This window comes from Hirundo rustica, chromosome 12, assembly GCF_015227805.2.
Source record: "Hirundo rustica isolate bHirRus1 chromosome 12, bHirRus1.pri.v3, whole genome shotgun sequence".
Taxonomy (NCBI): Eukaryota; Metazoa; Chordata; class Aves; order Passeriformes; family Hirundinidae; genus Hirundo; species Hirundo rustica.
Genome location: NC_053461.1, coordinates 311,560 through 334,304, shown reverse-complemented (window position 1 = coordinate 334,304; position 22,745 = coordinate 311,560). Strand labels below are relative to the sequence as shown.

Sequence of the window (22,745 nt, the reverse complement as noted above, 5' to 3'; positions counted from 1 at the left end):
GCTCCTCTGGATCACTCCAGCCCTGGAGCAGCTCCATGGGCTCCTCTGGATCGCTCCAGCCCTGGAGCAGCCCCGTGGGCTCCTCTGGATCGCTCCAGCCCTGGAGCAGCCCCATGGGCTCCTCTGGATCGCTCCAGCAGCTCCAGCCCTGGAGCAGCTCCATGGGCTCCTCTGGATCACTCCAGCCCTGGAGCAGCCCCATGGGCTCCTCTGGATCACTCCAGCCCTGGAGCAGCCCCATGGGCTCCTCTGGATCACTCCAGCCCTGGAGCAGCCCCATGGGCTCCTCTGGATCACTCCAGCCCTGGAGCAGCCCCATGGGCTCCTCTGGATCACTCCAGCCCTGGAGCAGCTCCATGGGCTCCTCTGGATCACTCCAGCCCTGGAGCAGCCCCGTGGGCTCCTCTGGATCACTCCAGCCCTGGAGCAGCCCCGTGGGCTCCTCTGGATCGCTCCAGCAGCTCCAGCCCTTTCTCATGCAGAGGCCCCAGAGCTGCAGCGCTCCAGGACCCCAGAACACAGCAGAGGGGGAGAATCCTCTGATGATACAGCCTGGGATGCAGATGGTTAAAGAATATTCAAAAGGCTTTCAAATGGGAAAACTAGGTTATGGGAAAGAACTGCCTGCTGGCTGGAGCTGCATACTCAGATTTCATGGAGTAGTGCAAGAGAACAGCCTTTACAGAGACTATTTGCCAAAAAAGGTTTGTTGTATGTTTAATCACATATTGTTTCCTACATTCGTAAAACCCAAAACAAGCTAGAAAAACATATGGAAACCTTCCACTCTGTCCTCTCCTCAGCTGACAGGACAAAAATGCAAAAGCTGACTTGACAAACTCCCTTAAGAGGAGGATCTGCAGAGGTGTCGCTGCTCTTGGCTACCCTGACGTGCACCTACGGAATTAAAACAAAAAAATCGTTTCCATTTGGCTGCTGTTTGACTTCAGGCACACCAACAGGGTACTGTGGAATTGAAGAACCCATCCCCAGAGAGACTGCCCAACAGAAGTATCTGGCCTCTATCAATTTCAGCAAATAAAAGGACTAAAATCTCTTCAAAGTAAACATCCAAAGAAAAAAAAAAGTAGTGCATACACATATTAATTGGAGTGAACAGCACTTCATTTGATTGCTTGGATTTGGTTTTGGGTTTTTTTTAAGAAAATTGCCTTGCCAGCAAAATGTAGGATTGAGGAACCATTGGGCCTAATGCACCTTAAGATGGTTCAATCCATAAATAACATTACTGGTACACATTTTCACTAAGAAGTCCTTAAAAATAATTATTTTTTTTCCTTGAAGATGAATCTCTCCGCTCAGTAAAGCTTTTTAAAATACAAAATACAGCATCATGAAAAACATGATCAGAAGTTTGGAGAAATGACCTGGGAACTATGCCTAGTTTCCATGTGACTTTAAAAGGCTTTGTAATTATTTTTTAAACTTTACAAAATTCAGGTACTTCATCTCTCCTCAGAGGCTTTTCTATTAATAAAGACCAATCAATATGCCCATTTATGATTGCAAAGACTGGTCTCTCTGAGGTCCCTGTGATTGCACAGAATAAAAGCTTTTTCCTGCTGTGAAACAACAGCCTAATTACTAGTGAAAGAGAACCTGCAATTGGAATAACACTTTTTTAATCACCAGCAGTAATGGACGCTCACTGTACGGAATTTAAATCCTGGGACTGTGTTTCCCACAGGATATGTGACAGGTGAGTACATGAAAGGGCTTCATCAGTCAACAAGTTATTGTGCAGCCTTGGGGAAAATGGTACTTGCACAGAAAAACGAGAGCACAGATGTCTGCAGTGTGGGCAGAAGAAAAGCAAGCAGCGTGTTAACCGTGTACCTCCAGCCCCTGCCCCACCCTGGAAGAGGAAAGGATGTAGGATTGGACCTTGCAGGAAACACATCCTTCTTGAATATTGCCGAGGAAATGCAGGTAGGACAATGTGATAAATAGCACAAGGCACGAAAATGCCTTCCAAGCTTACATAAGAGGGCAGGGCTGCCTTTGGAACTCAGTGGCACATTAAACCCGAGGCTGCTCCCTTGCCACGGCCCGTACCCAAGTACGGGGCGCACACACAGGGTCAGTCCACCTGCAGTCAGGAACAGCAGTCTGTGCTTTTCTCCACCGCTCATGCTGATGTGTAGCTGGGGGGAGGTACTGACAGAGTACAGGAAGCACAGTTTAAACAAAAGGGTTGTTTTTTGTTTTTTTTTTTTTAATCACTGCACAATTTGGCAGCTGTTGATCCTCATGTGCACACACTATCAATGGGCTTCACTCCCTGAAAGCTGACAGGGATTTCTGAGCCTTCAAACGCCTTCCCAAACAAAAGCTTTATTACAGATACCGTGCACTGCCTTAGTGTTCCCTCCACACCCACACCAGGATCACAGAGGGCGTCTCAGATGCTGATTTTGCCAGGTCACAGTTCTGGGAGGAGAGAGAATGGAGCAGCAGCCTGAACCCAGCTGGGTGGTCCCTGCCCCACACAGGTCCATCCCCAGAGAGGCAGAGAGGTCAGCCTGAGCCCCCCTGCGAGCAGGCTGGAGCGAGCGTGCATGTTCAGTAAATCACACGCCCAACGCTGAGAGCTGGGCTGAGCTCAGCCTGCCCACCCACCTCACACCCCCGCCAACCACGCAGGGAGCCCTCGGCTTCCTGCACAAAATGTACAGACACACTCATCGAGAGGAGATGCCCACGGAAATCTGGGCATCTGACAGCACTGCTAGCCTCACAGGAAATAGACAGGAGCCCTGGTTTCTTCCTCCTGGGGGTAACCATACCTCCAAGCTCTCCGTTGCACAAATCACTACCCTGTCAGCAAGCCAGGCAGCAGCAGATTGGACATCCGACACTTGCCTGACTCAACACCATCTGCTTCGTGTGCCAAGGAACCGTTCCACTCACAGCCAGGCTGCACCACTCTCCAGAAGAGCACCGGTGGAAGTGATTCACGCCATTATTAAATAATACCGCTCATGTTCTACTAACAGAAGCACAAGGACCCATTTTTGGTTATGAAAACACTGTCAAGGTCCACTGGTTTAATTTTATCCTGAAATGGGAGCATATGGAAAATGGTGCCCCAGGGAATAATGCTTTTCTCCTCAACAGATGTTCTTGCCAAAGGAAACACTTGGAAGGAAAGCAGGTGTGATTGATGAGATGGTTCACAACTGTAAACCTTGGCCACAACAGCAAGACCATTCCCATTTCATTTTGGGCTGTATCAAGAAGGAAGAAAAGCAATTTTATATCACTGTCACAGAAAATCAGGAAGGGAGCGGGGCAAACACACGCTCATTCAGTGTCCTTATAGAAACCATACCGTGTGTTAAAATAATGCCTAGTAAAAACAGTAATAACTTAATCTCTCCAATAAAGTGTTATTATTTCACAAAAAAGGCCCTTCAACATAATGATACTACAGAAACCAATTTAGAGCTGATTTACCACTACAACAAATCAGATTAGTTCCTCTTTGGTTATTACTACTGTCTCTCTTTACCAACCTTAAGTTAATAACCAACGATTTCTTCTAGTCTATTTACTTGGTTGCTTCACTAAATACGCACTGAGCCAGGAACAGACCTACTCTCCAGAGATGAGGTTTCGTGAAAAACAAGCATTAACCTCAGTGTTTTAGCCTCAGCCAAAAATGACACATTAATACTTCACGGCTTTTGAGACTGAAGTGCTGCATTTTTCCTCTGCTACGACCAAACCCCGCCGTGTTTGCTGTGACAGCATCGGCACCAGCTCAACACCCTCAGATTATGCTGAGCAGAAGGTAGCAAGCACTCGATACAGCATCCTTGGGAAGACCGTGTTCTTACAAACACTGACCTTGGCAAATGCTCCCAGACACAGCATTTCTAGAAGGCATCAAGAGAAGGTTCCTGCATTCTGCAGGATTCTGCATCATGCCCAGCTACCCTTGCAAATTAATTCATATAAACACTGGTTGAAAACCTTTTTTCAACCCTATCACTTAAAAAAAAGAAGAATAATCACCACTAGCAGGCTATTTAAAACAAGATCAGAAAGACAGCAGGAAACATCAACATCTACTGGGAACACCCTACCACCACTTCCACAGCTGTAACAACAAAAGTTGATAAAGTAAGAATGACAAAATCGGTGCACATGTGATCCCATCACTTTGGACTGGAAGGTGAATCCCAGAGGAATGGCAAGACCCCAAGAGGCAGGGCCGGGCACCGATGCTGCCCCCCTCGCCCTGAGGCTTCAGCATCGGCTGACGAGGCGCCATGACCATCTCTGCACGCTGAGCGGGGCAAACACCCACCTGTGCACACACTCTACCTGTGCACAGCAACATTCTGTCTAAAGCCAGCCCAGACCCCCAGTGCTGCATAAACCACTATCGATCATCAGGTCACACCAGTTCATCTCCGCTCTCACTGGCATCGGACCCTTGGGTGAGATTTCTGATTCTGAGCCTCCAGCTGTCACCAACAAAAATCAAACCGATAAACAAAAGTGTAAATGCACAACCTGAGAAGCACCAAGGCCCGTCAGCAGAAAAAGCCTTTTGTCCTGTTTCTTTTTAAATAGGAAGCACTCTCTAGAAAACAGAAATCTGTTTTTACTGGTACATTCAAAACTCAAGGATTCCTGCAGGAGCAAACTTATCATAATTTCAGGATACTACAGGTCTTAAAAAAAAAGGCAAAAACTTGCATTTCAGAGGCAATATGAGCAATTAAAAATATATATTTACAAATTAAAGTGGGTGGGGGTAATTTTTCTCTTTCTGAAGTTTCCACCTTGCACTAGTATAAGGTGTTGAATGAAACCTAAAGATGTTGACAATATGTTCCTGACACTTGAAAAATGAGACAAGCAGAGTAGCCCAAGGTCTTAAAAGAAAGAGCATCTTCTTGTGGAAGCCTCCTACCTGAGAACAACCAAGGTCAAGCGCAGGACATGCCAGTTAATCTTGTTCATAAATTCAGCAACCTCCATATTAAAGCAATTAGAATTCTTGCCATGTCACTGCTAAAGCAAAGCTGTGCTAAACCCTTACTCCTCCTCCTGGTTTAGTTTGCTCAAAGCCAGTCCTCCCAGAGCCAGCTTCATCCTCCAGCCTTCACAGCTCTCTTCCTTATGGTGCCTTTACCCTTCTACAGTTACTACAGACCTCCTGGCTTGCCAGGCTAACTGAGCTGAATGAGGTCCAGCCTTCCTTTAGAAGCAAGGTTCTCCTGTCATTTACTCACTCTGGTGGCCCTTCATGACATTCTTTCTTTTTGAAGACAACTGTCAGGGCAGTTCCCACACCCAGACAAGTCCCTGCTGCTCTCGGGTGCTCGATTCCTCTGCAGCAGAGCAGGGATGATTTCTGTGGATTGGCTGTTATTTGCACTTATGCACCATAAGCCTTACACAATCTCAAACCAGTTCAACCCACTGTTTATGAAATAAATGCAAACAGAACTCGCCAAGATCTCAGTTTAAGATGAGAGGAATGAGAGGACTATCCAGTTTAGGCTGGCTCCTTACCAAACCAAACCAAACTTATATTATCTGTGTGCTGGTTGAAATAACAGCGCTCACAGGACTGGCCGTGTCAATGTCAGCACAAACCCTGTGACACTGAGTGGGTGACAAATGCCATGGGACACAGTAAGAGAATTACAGCAAGTGGATCTGGAAGTCACCAGGAAATACCACCAGTCTGCTCCCTTGCTCCAAGATAGGAGCACTGATTTTTAAACTACTCCTGACAGACCTGCACACAGTTCCAGTGAGCCTGCCTAAGGAATATTTGTCAATGCCTAACTGCTCCTAGTTAGAAACATCTCCCTGATCTCTAACCTACATGTCCTTAGTTTCATTTTGAGCCCATTAATTATTTGCCTGTACATGGCTGCCATGGAGACTCATTCACTCAACTCTTCCTGTAAGAAGGTGTTTGTGCTGTTTTTCAGATGGACAAACCATCTCTCGCTATCAGCCACGTACCCGAGATCTCTCTGTGCTCTCATAACCATGTGCTGGATTCTGAAGGACCAGTCCCACACCTTTCTTGAAGTGAGATGCAAGCAGTGGTTTGCACCACCTGCCTGTGGCCAGCTGTCCAAGGGAAGTGTCCCACATTTTGTACAATAAGGTTGGGGAACATCATCTGAGAGCAGAGTTCACAGTTCACAATTCCCCTACTGATACATACACACCCCTGCTTTTGGGAAGAGCAGAGCCCCAGCAGGTGTTCAACAGATTCTTAATTAAAATTAATCTGAAAAGCAGACGTTACATTGCATACGCAGCACCAGCTGAGGTTAACGTAAGGGCTCAGTCTTTGAGCCATAGGTTTAGTTTACCTGTGGGACCAGGCACACAATTCAGCTCTAACTCGTTTTCTGGGAAACCTTTTGGGTCCCGGTGCACTCCCTCTGCCTTAGAACCACGGGACAAGGCACTCCAGTTAGAAGGAAAATCCAGGAAAGGCTACAGGCACCGCAGCATTTGGGATATTAATCTTTCAACAGAACGGCCTGAAAAGGCTCATACATCCCAATTACATACATCCCTCCTAAAGGAACACCTCAGAGGAGGCTCTGCAGCCTCCCCTCCCAGAGGCTGTGGTCACATCCAGCCCACCTGTGTGCATCTCCCCCAGCCCCTGCCCACCCCGGCAAGGCAGACACCAGCGGTGCTCAGAGCAGCAGCTCAAGGCCAGCACCGATCCTGCATCCCACCTGAAAGGCAGAGAAAGGGCAAGGGCTTTCTCCACGACTCACTGCAAACGTAATGCAAAAGGAGATAGAGTAATTCAGGCAAAATCCTACCCAGAGGGAAGAAATCCTCCAAGCCCCATCTCACACTGAAGACTCGAGCCAGCTCCACTTAGGTGAAGGAACGAGGAGAGGATCCAGGCATCCCAGGAGAGAGGGGGATAAGAAGGCATCCCTGCTATGACTGCATATTGCTGGCAGCTCCCAAACTGAGAGCTTGTCCCTTTGCACAGCCATCCATCCCAACACGTCCCAATTCCTCCTTCCTCCCCTCCCTCGGTCATCCTGAGTCCCCGAATCACCCCTCCTGCAAGCATCCATTCATTTCCCCAGTCGACCCTGGAAAAACACTTGGAGTGCCGTCTCAATTTTCCGCTGCACTGATGTTACTTCATTACTTACCTCCCAGAACAAAATACCCAAACAGCCAATCAGCACAACACGATTTCCAGCGGTAGCCAAATTGAACCTGACACCAGCTGGGTGTGTGTCAGGTCCCAGGCTACAGCAGAGCCCTAAGGAGAACCTGCCCACGGCAAACCAGCCGGGCAGAAAGCCCCGGCGTGCCCGACAGGGCAGAGGCACTGCACGGTTCACTCATCTTAAGGCCTTGATTAACTCTTTCCCCAGCTGCATTTCCCCTCTGCTGTGCCCAAAGAGTACTGACATTATGTAAACATTTGGCACCAAGCGGACCCCTCAGTGTCCGGGACAATGCCATTCCCTTTGCCCTGTGTTGGTGTGGAATGCCAAGCTCGCTGCTCTCCACCACTCACGGTTTCACCGCCCTACAATGGGCTGCAGACAGGAGCTCCCGTTGTTCCTCCTGCCCACGTTGTGTAACTGTGCCTCTGCGTGCGGACAGAGCTCCCCAGGACCGCCTTCCACTGCCTCTACCCATCTACGCTCAGTTTGGAGAGGAAGGAACATCAGGAACTCTCTGCTATGAATCATCCTCTTCCACAACAGCACGGGCAACAGCCTGTGCAGGAACAACTGGCTCTAAAGGCAGTCTGACCTGCAGCCCTGCTCTACAACAGGTTCTGTTACAACTCCCTGTTTCCAAACAGCTCAAATTATCCACGCAACAAGTTATGCGGGCAACAAGCCAGGCAACAAATGAGACAGGACAAGAGGAGATGGCCTAAGGTTGTACTAAGAGCGGTTTAGGTTGGATATTAGGAAAAAATACTTCACAGAAATGGTTGCTCAGCCCTGGCACAGCCTGTCCAGGGCAGTGGTGGAATCACCATCCGAAGGAGTGCCCAAAAAAGGCATGGATTTGGCACTTGGGCACACGGTCTAGTGGTGAACATGGTGGTGGTGCTGGGGATGGCTGGACCTGATGGTGTTAAGAGATCTCCTCCCACCTTAGCGTGTCTAGGATTCTGTTTGCCCGTGCCACTCAGCAGAGCAGGAGATCAGAGCCCACGGGGCCACCAGGAGCCTCACGGCCATCACCCACTGATCCCATCCCCAAAACACCCAAAATCCCCACGCACGTGCTGCTAAAGCGACAGATTTCACAGCAGGTAGCCCAGGTAATCCCTGCTCTGCCCCAGTGCCACCGCACAGACACAGCTCGGTCCACAGAGGCGCCACCAGGCACAGTGGGGGCAAGCAGAGGCCACACAGGGAGACACCTGCACCTGCCTCTGCCCAAGTTTCATTTCTGATGATTAAAAAAGTATCTGAATACGTTCCCCTGAAGACAGCTTCAATTTCTCTGCAACAGCTGAGAATTACTGTCACAGAAGAATCTGCTTGATTGTTTCATATTTTCAACTTCAGACAGAAGGTCTTTCATTAACTGCAGCGTATCAGATGGCACAACCAAGTCTTATGATGCACCTCGCATTCATTATAATAGAAGTTTGATTTGACACATAATAGTTTATTTAAATTGTTATGTAAAGTGAGGAAAAGATTTCCTCACTCAATTTAACCTGCAGGCTCCTGAGAAAAATTCAGGAATACATCAACCTAAAAAATTATGCAAAACAGATGGAGAGAATATCAACGATCTCTTACAAAAAATAAGTGTGCACTTAAACCCAGAACAAAAAACACCTCTTAATTCAAGTAACTCAGCAGAGTAATTTAAAACAGTACTTCAAAGTAGTTATAGGAACCTGCCTATTCAGAATAAATTAATATTTTCTGTGGCATTAGTAATTGGAATCCCTTACAACAGGGATATCCATTGTGAATAACAATTGTGAAGAAATAAACAGATGAAACACAATGAGTTATCCCATGAAGTCCAGACAGCTCCTCATTATTTACTAAAAACTTGGAGAAAAAAAACTAAGCCACATTTAAAGGAAGCCACCACAGGCCCCCACAGGTTACTTCAGAGGACATCCCATTAAACTGAGAGGAGGATATAACTAATAATTTTCTTATTGTGGCTTTTATATGTTGGCTGCTGTTCCAAGGACGGATTAAATACCACGGCTGCTTGGTTGGATATCAAATTAAAAGCTCTGTTATGACCCCTTGTTCCCAATGGGGCATTTTAGTCGGTTTTTCTTTTTTAAAAAAATCTATTAACTACACATTAGGTCCTCCAGAACATTACCCTGGGTAAAAATTGTTTCAAATGAAACAGAAAAAAAATAGGATAGGAAACAAATACATCAACAGAGGTTTGGGCTATGATTCAATTGACAAACCTCCCAGATGTGTACCCTGTGGGTAACCAAGGACTGGCTGTGACACACCTGGAGCCCGACAAGCACCAAAGTGAGAGGGTCAGGGAGCTTTCTCCCTGAAAACTGAGACAAGGCTGGCAGAAGAGATTTTTCTTACCACACCCCTTTCTTACTAGACATTTCCCTGGGACAAAAACACATTAATTCCCCCTGCAATAGTAGGCACGTTAAAAAAATCTGTAATTAGAAGAGCGCTGCAGGTGCCGGCCCCCAGCATGCGCTCCCAGCTGCTGGCTACCAACACCCAGCACAGACCACATCAGCCCTTCCCACTCTCCCTTAACTACAAATCCAGAAAATTTCTCCTTACCCTTTCCACTCTTTCAATTAACCTGGTTATAGAAATGATCTGTGGGATTTCTCTGTTGCAGTGCAAAGATCTAGAGCAGTGGGCAGCCTCCCCGGGGACTCAGCAGCAGCGGCACGCTCTGCCGAGCCTCTCACCTGGACAAAAGCTTGGTTTTCATCAAGCCCTGGATGAGAAAGTTCTCAGAGACCACTCACTTTGTGTTAGCGCTCTCAAAACAAACACAACACAATCTACTGCAAAGAGCATTTTCCAGAACATTTTTTTTTCAGTCTGCAAGCATAAAATTCAGGTAGAGTACTTTAAAATACTGTCTGTGACATCAGTAAACTGGGATCCCTTTTTAACAGGGGAACCCATTTGGTATCCCTGTTTTAGTCTACAAGATTAAAAACGTACAAGTCGGATCTCTAAGATGTTCTAAGTAGCTGTAGCTAAATTCTAGATCTCTCAGAAAAGGATGCCCAGAGGGATTCAGCAAAGGACTCTTTGCAGCAGGAGGCTGTATTAGTCCTGCCGTGAGATTCAGCTGATTTTAATGAAAGTTGACGATCTCAGAACCACAAAAGTGACAATAATAATAAAACATAAAGATCTAGACATGGATTACCATTCCAAACAAAAGCACAGACATTATCAAGATGGGAAAAATCTTGTGAGTCATGAAGTGATTCACTTAAAATATTTTAAAGCTTTGATTTCAGGAGTTTTCAAAATTAGAACAGTCATGAAAAATTTATTGACTGCAATGAAACAAAAGTTTTAGCACAGCCTTCATTGGAGCTGCAATTCCATTTTAAACCCCAAATTTCTTAACTTTCTAGCACCTTAGAGCATGACAGTGAGTGATCAGCACTGTCTCACACACAGCACTCAAGGGACAGCTGATTTATCAGCTGCAGAGTAAAGACACTTCCACATGTTTGTCAGAGCCTTTGGTAGAACTATCTAACCAGCCCACAGCCCACCTAAATGGCTCCAGGCACTTTTTAAAGAAAGCACTTGAGAACTCGCAAGCTAAAGAAAGTTTAGCATTTTTTTTACACCATCCAACCTACCAAAAGCACATTACCTATTCCACTATGAAAGCCAAGTACTGCAAAGAATTTTCACATCCCACAGGCTTCAAATCACCTTCTAACAAAAAGTAATACTCACTGCCATCATGTCATTTACTGGTTTTTAAATCTAGGCAGACGCTGACAAATTTAGATTCTTGTATTTATGTCACTGTCCATATTTACATCACATTGTGTTTGTTATGGTAAGCACTGCACGTGTGTGGCCTTTGAAGGAGCACTCACACATCTTAGGGACAAGCCTTAAGCAAAGCCCAAGGAAACAAAGGGCAAACACTTGCCCTGAATCTGGAAGAAAACAGAAACTCAGGGAGACCAAAGCAACCTAAACCAAGTCAAATCACCCCACAGCCATCTCTTTAGGCATTCCCCCTCCACTTGCAGCTTTGTTCCCAAATTTATCCCACATCAGCTACCAAATGAGGCATAACACTAAAAACTGAATTCAGAGAGCAGCTACAACGTTCCAAGGATTCCGCTGCCAGAGGATTTCATTAACCACCGCTGTCAGAAATCCACTAGGAAATATACCCTATACAACTTTCAGGGCACAAAGGTCACAGTTCATAAAACACTACATTATTCTCTCTTTTTGCACACAAAAATTAACTTTGTGGAAATGTTTTAATGACTTTTTTCTCTCTCTAATAGAAATCTTAAACTATAATTTCAACTCTAAAACTCAGATATTGCAAACAAGATAAAGCATACAAAAATGCACAGTATATAAGCTTTACACACGCTTGTTTTTAAAAAAGGCACTTCCAGCATGTGGACTGTACTTGCAGGAGCAGAACTGCAGTACCAAAGCATCACTAGGCAGGCAGAAAGATGGCAACTATCAGTCACTGCTAAGAATCAGAAACAATTATTGCACAAGGGGTTATAAATTCCCTCTGCCCCTTGTCTCACTAGGTGCCACCCCATTTTCCTGTTTCTCTGAAAATTCTGGTTTCCATCCCGGGTTCATCAGGATGTTCAGAGACACCAGCTGCTGTTCCAGCGGTCACTGACTGATGGACCCAAGGCTGCACAAAGCAGTGCCCAAGGAAACCTCTGCACAACTGGGGGGCTCTCAGGTGAAATGGCATCTCAGATTAATCACAGGAGATAACTTCATGCAATTCTGAAGATGACCCTCTAAAGAAAAATAGAGAATGTGCAAAAAGGATAAGTGCCTATACCCTGTGGCAGTGCAGAAGGTGTTAAGAGCAGAATTGTGTCCTTTTAACTTTTAGAGGGGAGGCAGAAAACAGGAAAGAGAAGGAAAAAAGTAATTTAAACTGCTTTTTAAAAGCCTACTGGAAAGTCTTTGTGAAGGAGCATCCATTTTATTAATAAAGGCTTCCTAAAAGGGCAGTGAGGGTGACAAGGCACTGACACAGGCTCCTCAGAGGATGGATGGAGCTTGGGACAACCTGGTGTAGTGGAAATTGTCTGAGCCCATGGCAGGGGACTGAAATGAGATGGTCTAAGTTCCTTTATAACCCAAACCCTCCTGTGATTTCAAAAGTGTCCAAGGCAGGCAGGAGGGGGCTGAGGAAGCACCCTGTAACCCTTCACTCAGGTGTCACAAAGCATCAGTCACGCCCAACACCCCCAGAGAGTGCAGGATTCAGCAGCAACATTGGATTTAATTTTCAGGGCCCAGGTTAGGAAAGTGTGGATTTTTTGTGGTGTCCTGCTTGGACAAAGACAGCTGCCCCAGGCACAGACCTTCCCGTTCTAGGTGCTGTCCTGCAGCACCTCCATGCTGAGAGATCCCTCCCAACACGGCTACAAACCCCTAGCTATAAAGCAACATCACAAATAAAAGGGAGAAAAAGCCTGGATAGTACTTGCGTGGCTAAAAATCAAATCCCCAGTCCCCTCCTCGTGGCAGTTGCTTTTGAATACCCAGGCTTCACTATGCCAAGTGTCTCATTTCACACAGAAAAGTCACAAAACACAACTATGCAGCAAAACGTCCTTTGAAGCCCGCAGGTGCATAAGCCTGAGCTTGTTTTCTCCTTCCCTCAAACAAAACAATGATTTATATATACTAAAAAAAGTATATCCACACTTCAGTAAGTGAAGCTGTATTTAATGCTCTGGCGTTACTTAGAGAAAGCATTGCTTGTCTCCAACAGTTTTGTAGCTTTACTGGTTGAAAACTCATCCTGTTGGATTCATCCAGGTGAACAGATCCACGCACATTTGAATCACACACTTTTTAAGCACTGACTGTTTCTCAGGGTAAGGGATGTCAGCAGCCCCTGTGGGGACACCGTGTCCCTGCCGCACAGCAGGAGAACGGGCTCTGGCAGAGCGCTCACCAGCAGGGACAGATACGCAAACAGTCAAGTCCTGAACATAAAAACTATCATTTATTCCAGCAAGTTAAAGACATTTCACTTCCCCCCTCCCAACCACAGTTATTTGCTACAAGTTTCCTCCTTCTGTACTTAGGAAAGAAAGCTTAATCCTCTTGCTCATAGAGGGATCCAGAGCTGTCTGTAGCCCAGAGGAAGCCGCAGCGTGCCTCCACAGCAGCATCTCGTGTCACGTGGGAATCTATCCAGGCTTAATTTAACATCAGACCGTGAAAATAAGGCATAAAATTGACCCGGGTCCAAACGCGCTCTGCTGAAGGCACTTGGGGCTCTGGCAGCCAGCCCCAGCTGCCAGCACACTCAAGGCTCCGTGCCTTTCCTCAAGGTGAGGCGCTGCAAGAGCTGCAGCCCACGCCCCAACAGCCTCAGAACGCGTGAACGCAGCTGGGAGCCAGAAATTAACTCTCCAGCCGCTCCTCCGAGCGCACAGCCATCCCACGGGGACGGAGCCGATTGTGGCACCCACACTCCTCTTACGGGACGCCTGGAAGAGGCTCTGGCCACCTCTCCTCCGCCGCAGCCAAACTGAGACTAAAGAACCTACACCAAGAGGGGAGACGCATTCCCAGCTCCCCTCCCGCGCAAGGCTCGCTGCAGCCCTCACCAAACCCCCCTCAACTACAGCCCTGGCAGCCAGCAAGAGAGTGAGGGAGACAGCTCCGGCAATTTCATTCTCTTTCAAGATTCTGCCATTCTTAGCAATGTCAGTTATTACAATTGCGATCAAAGCAAGTCCATTTCATTAGTGTAACACTTGCTTTATCATCTACAACCCTCCAAACACACACTGATATGAAAGAGAAACAAAACGAGTTCAGATGCACACAACCATGCCTGTTTTCCTTGATTAATCAGCAAAGCCTGGAACAAAACAAACCCATTTCGATAATATCTGGCTCTTGTAAAACTGATTCCAGTGTTTCAGCAGAGCTCTGCTCAGGCCTGCAGCAATGAGCTACATCCACTGGAAATTCTGTGATCCCTCACTTTCCCCAGGGTTCTGTTTGAACAGGAGGATTGATTCTGCTCAGTGAAGCACCACGGCTGCACAATGGGACACCTGAAATGCTCCTCTAACTGAAACAATCCAGCATCAGGAAAGGACACGTGAAAAAGCTGCTTATTGTATGAAAATCTGGAATAAACGCCACAGTTTTAATCCTTCAAGCACGCGCTAGGGAGAGAAAGGAACATCCATTCCGGAAGCAGACAGAGGCAGTGCCTGGTTTACGTTGCTTTGGTAAAATCAATACTCACTCCTCAATACACGAGGGGACCAACTCATCTGCTCTTTTTAATAAAGCCTTATTTTATAGAACATAGAACAAATTTTATTATGCAACTAAAGCAAAAAACCCTTCCTCCATCTGTTTAGTCTGACTGGGTTTTAGACAGTTTAAGCATGTGAGATGCACTGACATTGCCTTTGGGTAAGCCCTGTTAATTCAGGAATACAGAACATCACAGTTCTGAACCACAGTTTACCAAGGCTCATGCTTTGCTAAAAAGTTAATAGAAAATACCTGACAGGTCCCCAAATCCACAAATATGGAAATAAACAAAAAAAAAAATCCCAAACAGTGAGGCAGCCATCACCCATAGAAGTTTATATTCAAATTCCCTGAATTATAATGAAACAAAAGGCCCTTAAAATAGAGAAATAGACTATATCAGGACTTCCAGGATCTCAAAAAGATTAATTAATAGCTTCAGTAACCAGCTACTGTACAGCCCTCCCCCACACAAAAGCATTACAAAAAAGGCAACAGAAAAATGCTCATTTCCTTTTAGGTTTTCATTTTTTAGAAAAAAATATTAATCAAAGCCATTAAGTTTACTTCTCTAGCCAAAAATTACATTAAAAACTCAAATTAACTTTAGTAAGGTGGTGCTGAGATTCATCACAGGATCAAATACCATTGTAAGTGTTTCATTTTCCTTTAAGAAGATCAAGAATGAAGACCAGATTGAATTCATGTAAAATGGCCCAGTTAGAATCCCCCAGTGTTACTTGGCCCTGCCTTCTCTCCACTGCCTTCAGAGTCCATGAATAGGTGGTGTGCAGCCCTCTGCAGCAGACACCAGAAGAATAGACGGTGTTGGGTCCTCAGCTGCTCCTTCCTTGGCAGTTTAAACAAGATGGACATTCCCAGAACGTGGCCTTTCATTTTGCCCCTTACTCCACTGCACATTTAACCACTATCACACAGCCCTATTAGTGTTCTAACACTATACAGTAAAATTATTTTCCAGTGGGTGTAATTTCTTTTTAAAGCGTTTTGGGGATTATGATGAACTGAAAGCACAGTTAAAACCATTCAAGACCAAGATGGAGCATCTCCCATAAAACACTATTCAAGATAGTACAGGTATGGGTTTACTGGCGTTTCTTTAAGGGATTGAGAAAAGACATCACCGCATCCCACTACCTGCACATCACACAAGAGTCACTCCAGAAAGTTCTCAGTGCACATTTCTTGCCAGCTTATTTGAAACCCAGTCTAGGTTCACCAAGTGCTACAGACAAGCAACTGGGAAAGAAGAGCCTTCCTAAGGCATAGAGGTGCTCCGTGACGTGTGACAACTTGTATCCACAGCGCAGGCGATGGCAGGGGACAGGGGAGAACAAGCAGGACTTGCCATGCACTCCGTGTCCCAGACTTCCAGCGTCTCTTACAGGGCATATGCACATCAAAAGGATCTCACAGAAGTCACGCAGCTAATTCCAAATGGACAAAATTCCCAACAAGCACGCTGTTTGGGATAGGCATAATGCCAGAACGAGATAAGGACCTGGTTCCTTTGGAGGACAATGAGATTTGAACCGGATACAGGAATGTGCTTATGGGTTTGAAGATCAGCCCATTCCAGAGCAAGGGACCAGTCACACATAGAAGGGGCTCTATTTTGTGGTTTATGCAGAAGCTGGGTTTAGAAGGATGTACAAGTACCCTCATACTGGGGCAGAGTCCAGGCAGAGCTGCAGCCAGGCAGTGCTGGAGAAGGCAGCTGTGACCTGCCCTGCCCTTCCCAGGAGGGCAGCAGGGTACGGGGCTGTTCCCTCCTTTCAGAGCTACACAGAAATAGCAAGGCACTGGACTGAAGGCTGTTCCCACTTGACTTATCAACACCACAAGGAAAATCCTCTGCTGCCCTTCTTGGCCAGCCTGGGTTTCAGGCACACCAAAATCATCACTGGGATAGCAGCCATGCTGTCCACCAGTGTAATTTCATATATATGAACTTACACCAGTTCTGCTTCCACGTGACCCTTCTGGACATTCCCCAGCTGCTATCTGCAAGCCCCTCCTGCGGCAGCGCAATGAGGACGTCCCTTCCAGCAGGAGTGCCAAGTGTCACACATCTCGTGTGACACACCTTTGGCTGCCCTTGCCTTGTGCCTACAGCCTGTCCAGGCATCACGCAGCAGCACTTAGCTCGTATTTATGTCTTCTGGCCACAGACCCAGCCCAGAGCTTAATGCACACACAGGTAAGTGTCCTGCTGCTGGCCAACAACAGCGACAGCGTGGCAAACCCAGAAACAGACTTCTCAGCACTGAACCCACACGAACCCACACGAACCACTGCAGCAGGCTCCTGAGGCAGGAGAACTTTATCCCTACCTCCCCCCCAACAATGCCTTCACACCCAACCCTGACAGTAGGGCTTCTCCCTCCCAGGACACTCTTTCAAGCCTCCGCAGCATCTCTCGTCACTCAGACTATCAAAACACGTTAACTCCAGCAGCCAGCTCCTTTTAGCACAACATTACCACTGCGTCTGAACTCTTAAACCTGTTACACCCCAGCCACAAAACAATACCACCAGTGTAAACCTCACTCATGTCAGACCGCGTATCAATTGCAAGGATCACCACGGTGACAGCTTGCAACATCAGCTTTTTCCACTCCCATCAGCTGTGGATATGAGATGACCAAAGGGACCAGAAATATCCCTTACACCGAGCTCTGACTTGAAGCCATTTCTTCTTATGGCAGCTGGACCCACACATTTAGCATGAAGAGTTTCACCAGAATTAAAAGAGCACACAATCAACCTTGAGGCACAACGTTCTCAAAAGCAAAAGAAAGGAGTCTTGTGTGATTCACCAGCAGAACGTGAAGCCTGACCCAGCTGTATTTCATTTACTGAATTTGAGAAGCAGTCTATTAATAGTTCACTACCATATCCCTGCCCTGCTTCTCCACACCAGGGCAACAGCTCTGCTAACAAACACCAGTGATACAGGCACACACTTTCACACTGACACTGTAAAGCAATTGTTTCGATTTAACAGAACTCACATCTACAAGAATTAACTGAAACAGATGAAATTGGTCTTGAAGTTCACTTACTGCAAGCACACAGCAATACCAGACTCAAGCTTTCAGGTACAGTCTGTCTCCTTTCTTCTCCCAGATTTTCTAAATTATTCTGTTCATTTACACTACAAAGTCTATCTGGCCAATAAATTACCAGCACAGATAGTAACCTGCTACTATTTCAACATCAGACGAATCCTGCCAGCCAGCAAGGATACTAACAAAAGCCAAACTACCACACCAGTGGAAATCCTGGAGTTACTACCCTTTTCAGGAAAAAAAAACCTGGAATTTTGATACAGGGGCATAAGACTGTGATGAATCACCAGGCATCTCATATCCTCCGGCCAGAGCAGGATAACACAACCCAACCTTTCCCCATTTCTCAACAACAAACAACAACATTAAAATTAAATACAGTGGCACTAGTCACAGTCCAAGCAAGAACCATAAAGTACAAGTGAGGCCTCTGCATTTCACAGCACCAGGTCTGACTCTTCGAAGAGTCCCTATGTATTCCCAAAGGGAAACATGATGGGCATTCTGAAATCATTCATCTCACTAAAAGGAATATTTGGCTTGCAGGCGAGGCAGCGGCAAAACCTGTATTCCTTATTCATGACCCAACATTTTACTTAGGAGTGCAGCACTGCAATACTGTCATGCCAAAGCCTCACCACGCAGCGATTGTACGGCACCAATTAATATTAATTATAGCCGCTGAAAACCCTGGAATGCAAACCCTTCCAAAACTGCAAGGGCACACTAATCCTGCTCTGGCACTTCAGCTTCATGAAGGAACAATAGCCTTATTTTCTAGCTGGAATTCAACTACAGCTTTCACCTCTTGAGACAGGTCTAAAGCCCAGATCATTTGGTTAGCGCATGGATCCCGCCCTAATCAGAGCTGACTTCAGCTCTGAACCCTAAAGCCATCTTTTCAATGAAATAAAGCCACTGAACAAGAATGGCTCGTGAGGCCTTTGTACAGACGGACAAAGACAGACATACAGGCAACAGCACAAGCGGGCTGAAAAACCGCTGAGCCAGGACAGGATTAATGCCTGCATGGAACCTCAACGCTGCCCGCTTTAACTTCCCCGCTCCGGCTGGAACAGGCACAAGTGCATCTCCAGAAGGAAAAAAACTACAGCTTGCAGCAGTTTTTCCACAGAAAGGCTCTGGGCTGGGTTCTGATGGTGTGAGGCTGCAGAGGAAGGCATTTTGTCTCGAACAGCACAGTGATATGATGGCTTCCACTCAGTCTCCTGCTACCTATAGGGAACTTTAAATTTTTGCAGAGAAAGACAAATCGGGGCAGAGCTAACTGGCACAGCTGAAAAAAAAAATAGAAATGCCATTAATAAAGTGATTTACTTGACAGCACCCTCTGAATGTTTTCCCTAAAATTCCCCAGCTGAACTGAGAGTATTCTACAAGTCAAAAAGCTGGAGACAACACAGCCATTCACACCTTCTCCCATTGCCTCCTCCATGCAAATCCAGCCCAGAGGCACAGGCTTTAATCCCACAGCCGTTAAAGGCTTTTGTCATTCAATGAGGCTTTCCCAATCCAGACCGAAGTACCGGCTTCCGAAGTCACATACCATCTCACATTACTGCCGGCACCACTCAAAACTGCACGCACAGGCTTCAGCAGACCCAGCAGCCCCTGCCTCCTTCTAGGGATTCACACCAATTCATCTAAGGCAGCCAAACAATAGAATTTTCTTTCCACGATTAGAGGCCTAAAGCAAATCCTGTATTAAACTGAAAAAAATCTATCAGAAACATCTGATTTGGGCCGAAGCACATACAATGAAAACCAATGGGAATTTGAGCGACGATTTCTTCACACACAATCAGTTAAGTAATTCTAAACAAGTGCAACTAAGAATAAGAAGGCCATGCACCAGTTGGGAAAGCTTTCACACTTGCACTTTTCCCTTCCCAGTCTCATCCTTAGGTGTACATGATCCAGACTTTGCAGCATTTCCAAGCAGCGTTCGCCAATACATTTGGCAGGCTTTAGTCGTTAAAGCTGCTCTGTGACAGAAAATATGCGGAAAATCCATCTCTGTCAATCTCCCACTAGAGCACTCTGAGAAAACCTGGCATCCTGCTGAGTGCTGGGTCTGTGCGACGGCCCTGCGGCCACGGGGCTGGCCTGGGCTGCATGGACGGACAGGAGCAGCATCAGCTTCTTCCAACCCGCCTCCAGCAGCATCCCAGCCACCATCCCGCCCGGATTTCAGACTTCTCCTTCAGCAGCCTTACACACTCCAGATTCAGCTCCCAGCAAAGCCAGACAAAGCCCAGGCCAGCCCCCAGGCTTCCCACCAGCAGCCCTCTTTTAAACCCCCTTAACAATCCCCCAGACCCCCCCTCTCCCCACAAACCCTCCAGGACCCCCGGGGCTGGAGGAGAGAGGGGTTCAGCCCCACAGCACCAGCCCAGCAGCCCTTGCCTGGCTGCTGTGTCTCCCATTCCGCATCCCCATCTGATAACAGCCGGGGAATGCATGACTGAAGACTGAGAAGTGTTCCCCATAATTCTCATTAAGGGAGCAGTGCTGCAGTGAATTATGATTATGTTGTGTAATGAAATCATCAGAGAATAGAGACGTAGCTGCACATCCATCCCCAGCTATCCCAAGCAGCCAGGAGTAATTTACAAACAGATTGGGACAACATTAAAATGTAAACAAACAACCAGGAGATCAGACTTACAATAACACATTATTTCCATGTCAGTGTTAAATACTCTTGTAGGCCATAAAGCTCAGCCACTCAGTGGAAGTTTAAAGACCTCAAATTATAATGAAGAGTGACCCTCGTTTCACATAAGTTACAGAATAACTCAGGCTGAAAATAAAACAATATTAAGCCTGTATTAGGTTTTTCTCTTAGATAGGTCTCATTCCAGGAGATGCCAACACAAGTGAGGTAACAGGCACTCTAAGTTACACTACAGGCAAAAAAAAAAAAAAATAAGCATGTACTACAGTGATTTTTACCAAAGGCCACAGAACCCACCAGGAACAGGGGAGTGGCAAAAGACATCACCTAAACCTTCATTCTCATTACTGCACTCTGAGGATCTACAACTTTGACATAAAAATCCACCTTTTCAAAGGTATTTGGACACATAAATCTTTGACCTAACCAAAACGCTGCACACACGATGCCTAAAAAAAAAGGCGAGCACCGAGGCATATTAGGAGGTTTGATTCAGCAGGACAGTGAAAATTTCATGGCAGGGGAGAGGGAAGGTCGGGGGGAGCAGCTCCTCAGCCTTTATGAAGCCCTGAGACAAAAGGAAATTCTCCTCCCGCAAACGCGGTCAATTCACCGATTGTCGGTGTCATTTTAACGGGGAGCTGCGGGCCCGAGCAGGGGCCGGGGCCGAGCATCCCCGCTCCGCTCCGGGCCCCCGCGGGAGGGGAGCCACGCGTGACCTTCGCTGCGCCAGGCGGGTCCTGCGCGGCCCCGGCGCCGCCGGGCCGAGGGGGTTAAGCGTGGGAGGAGTGTACGTAAGGTGGTGGATCCGGAGCCAATGGGCATACTGCGCTATAGTTAGACACTGGATCCTAAGCGATGGTGACCATAAAGGCTGCTCAGGGCTGAGCTGCTCTGGATGACACCGGCACGGTGCCTTCGGTTCCCGTCTTATGAGGCAGGGAAAAAATAAAAAAATAAAATTAAAAAAAGCGCACAAGAGGATCAAGGATCAGCTGGGCTTACCTGCAGCTCACACCACGCGACTTCCACCCACGTCTCCGTGTCCAGACCCTTGTAGACCGTTTTGAAGGATCCCCGCCCGAGTTCGATATCAAACTTTAGGAACCTGCCATCCGGCGAGGTGGCAACCGCTTTCATGTCAGCCTCCTCCTCGGGCTCCTCTTTCTTAGCCTTGCCCTGGTCCTTGGCAGCATCCTGCGCCTCTCTGCGCTCCGCATCCTTGCCCGGCTCCTTCTGCTCCTCGGCGCCCGCGGCGCTGCCCGCGGCCGGCGCTGCCCGCGGCTCGCCGGAGCTCTCGGCCTCCCGGCCCGCCGCCTCCGCCGCCCCCTGCCCCGCCTTGGCCCGCTCCGCGATTATCCTCCTGGTTTTGGGGAGCAGGATGATTCTCCGCTGGTGCTCCGCCTCGGGCGGGTCGAAGGCGGGCTCCTCCTGGTCCGAGTCCACCACGCTCCTCCGCAGGAACCGCTGATGGACCAGCTTGGGGTCCCTGGAGCCGGGGCCGCGGGGCGGCGGGGCGGGGGCCGCCGGTGCCGCAGCAGCGTCCGTGTCCGCGGCCGCCCCGCCGCCGGGCCCATCCACCTTCACGCCGGTCCCCGCAGCCGGGGCAGCGCCGGGCTCGGCAGCCGCCGGAGCCCCGCCGCCCCGCCGAGGCACCGCTCCGGCATCGCCCCCGGTCTCCATCCGGGCCGAGGTCTCAGCGCCCGCCGCCGCCGCCCCGGCCCGGGGGAGTCACCGCGAGCCGCGCCCCGCGCCGCCACCTGCGCGGGGCAGAGCGCGGGCGCCGCCGCGGCCCGGCCCGTCCCCCCCCCGGGCACCTCCCCCGGCCCCGGGGCTCCGACCGGCCGGGCCCCGGGCCGGGCCGCGGCCGCTCCGACTGGGCTCCCCCCCTCCCCCGGCCCCGGTTCCCGGCAGGGGCGCGGCCGAGAGCGCCGGACGGACCGGTGCGGCCCCTCACCTGCGGCGGCCCGCGCACAAAGGCGCGGCGGGGCCGTTACTTACGTGCGGAGCCGGGGGCCGCCGCGCTCAGCGCCATGCGCGGGGGAGGCGGGCGGCGGAGGAGGGGCGGCTCCGCCGAGCGTGCGCCCGCCCGGGTGCGCTGCGCGGCCGGGGGAGCCGTTGCCGGTGCGGGGCTCCGCGGCTCGGCTCGGATCCGCTCGGCCCGCCCCTGCGCCGCAGCCCGCCCCCGCCGCAGCGCCGGCCCGGCCGCGCCTCCCGCTCCGCGCCCGGCGGCTCCGCGCCCCTGCCCGCGGGCACCCTGCCGCAGCCCCGCCGCAGCCGCAGCCCCCGCCCGCCGCCGCCGCTCGTCAATGGCAGCGCTCCCGGGCAGCGCCCATTTAAGGCACCGGCGCTCGGCGGCCGCCAATGAGGCTGCGGAGGGTGGGCGGCCGCCCCTCGTCCTCGGCCCCCGGTTCCGCCGCCCCGCCC

General features: G+C 48.7%; 1 protein-coding gene across 1 annotated transcript in view; it reads right to left on the bottom strand.

Annotated features, from left to right (window-relative positions):
* Window positions 1–22,001, bottom strand: part of WNK2 (WNK lysine deficient protein kinase 2) — an 85,147-nt gene extending 63,146 nt beyond the window's left edge. Inside the window, exon 1 of the mRNA XM_058422272.1 lies at window positions 21,324–22,001. Coding sequence (XP_058278255.1) covers window positions 21,324–22,001 — 678 coding nt within the window. The remainder of the gene's footprint in view (window positions 1–21,323) is intronic.
* Between the last annotated feature and the right edge of the window lie 744 nt (window positions 22,002–22,745).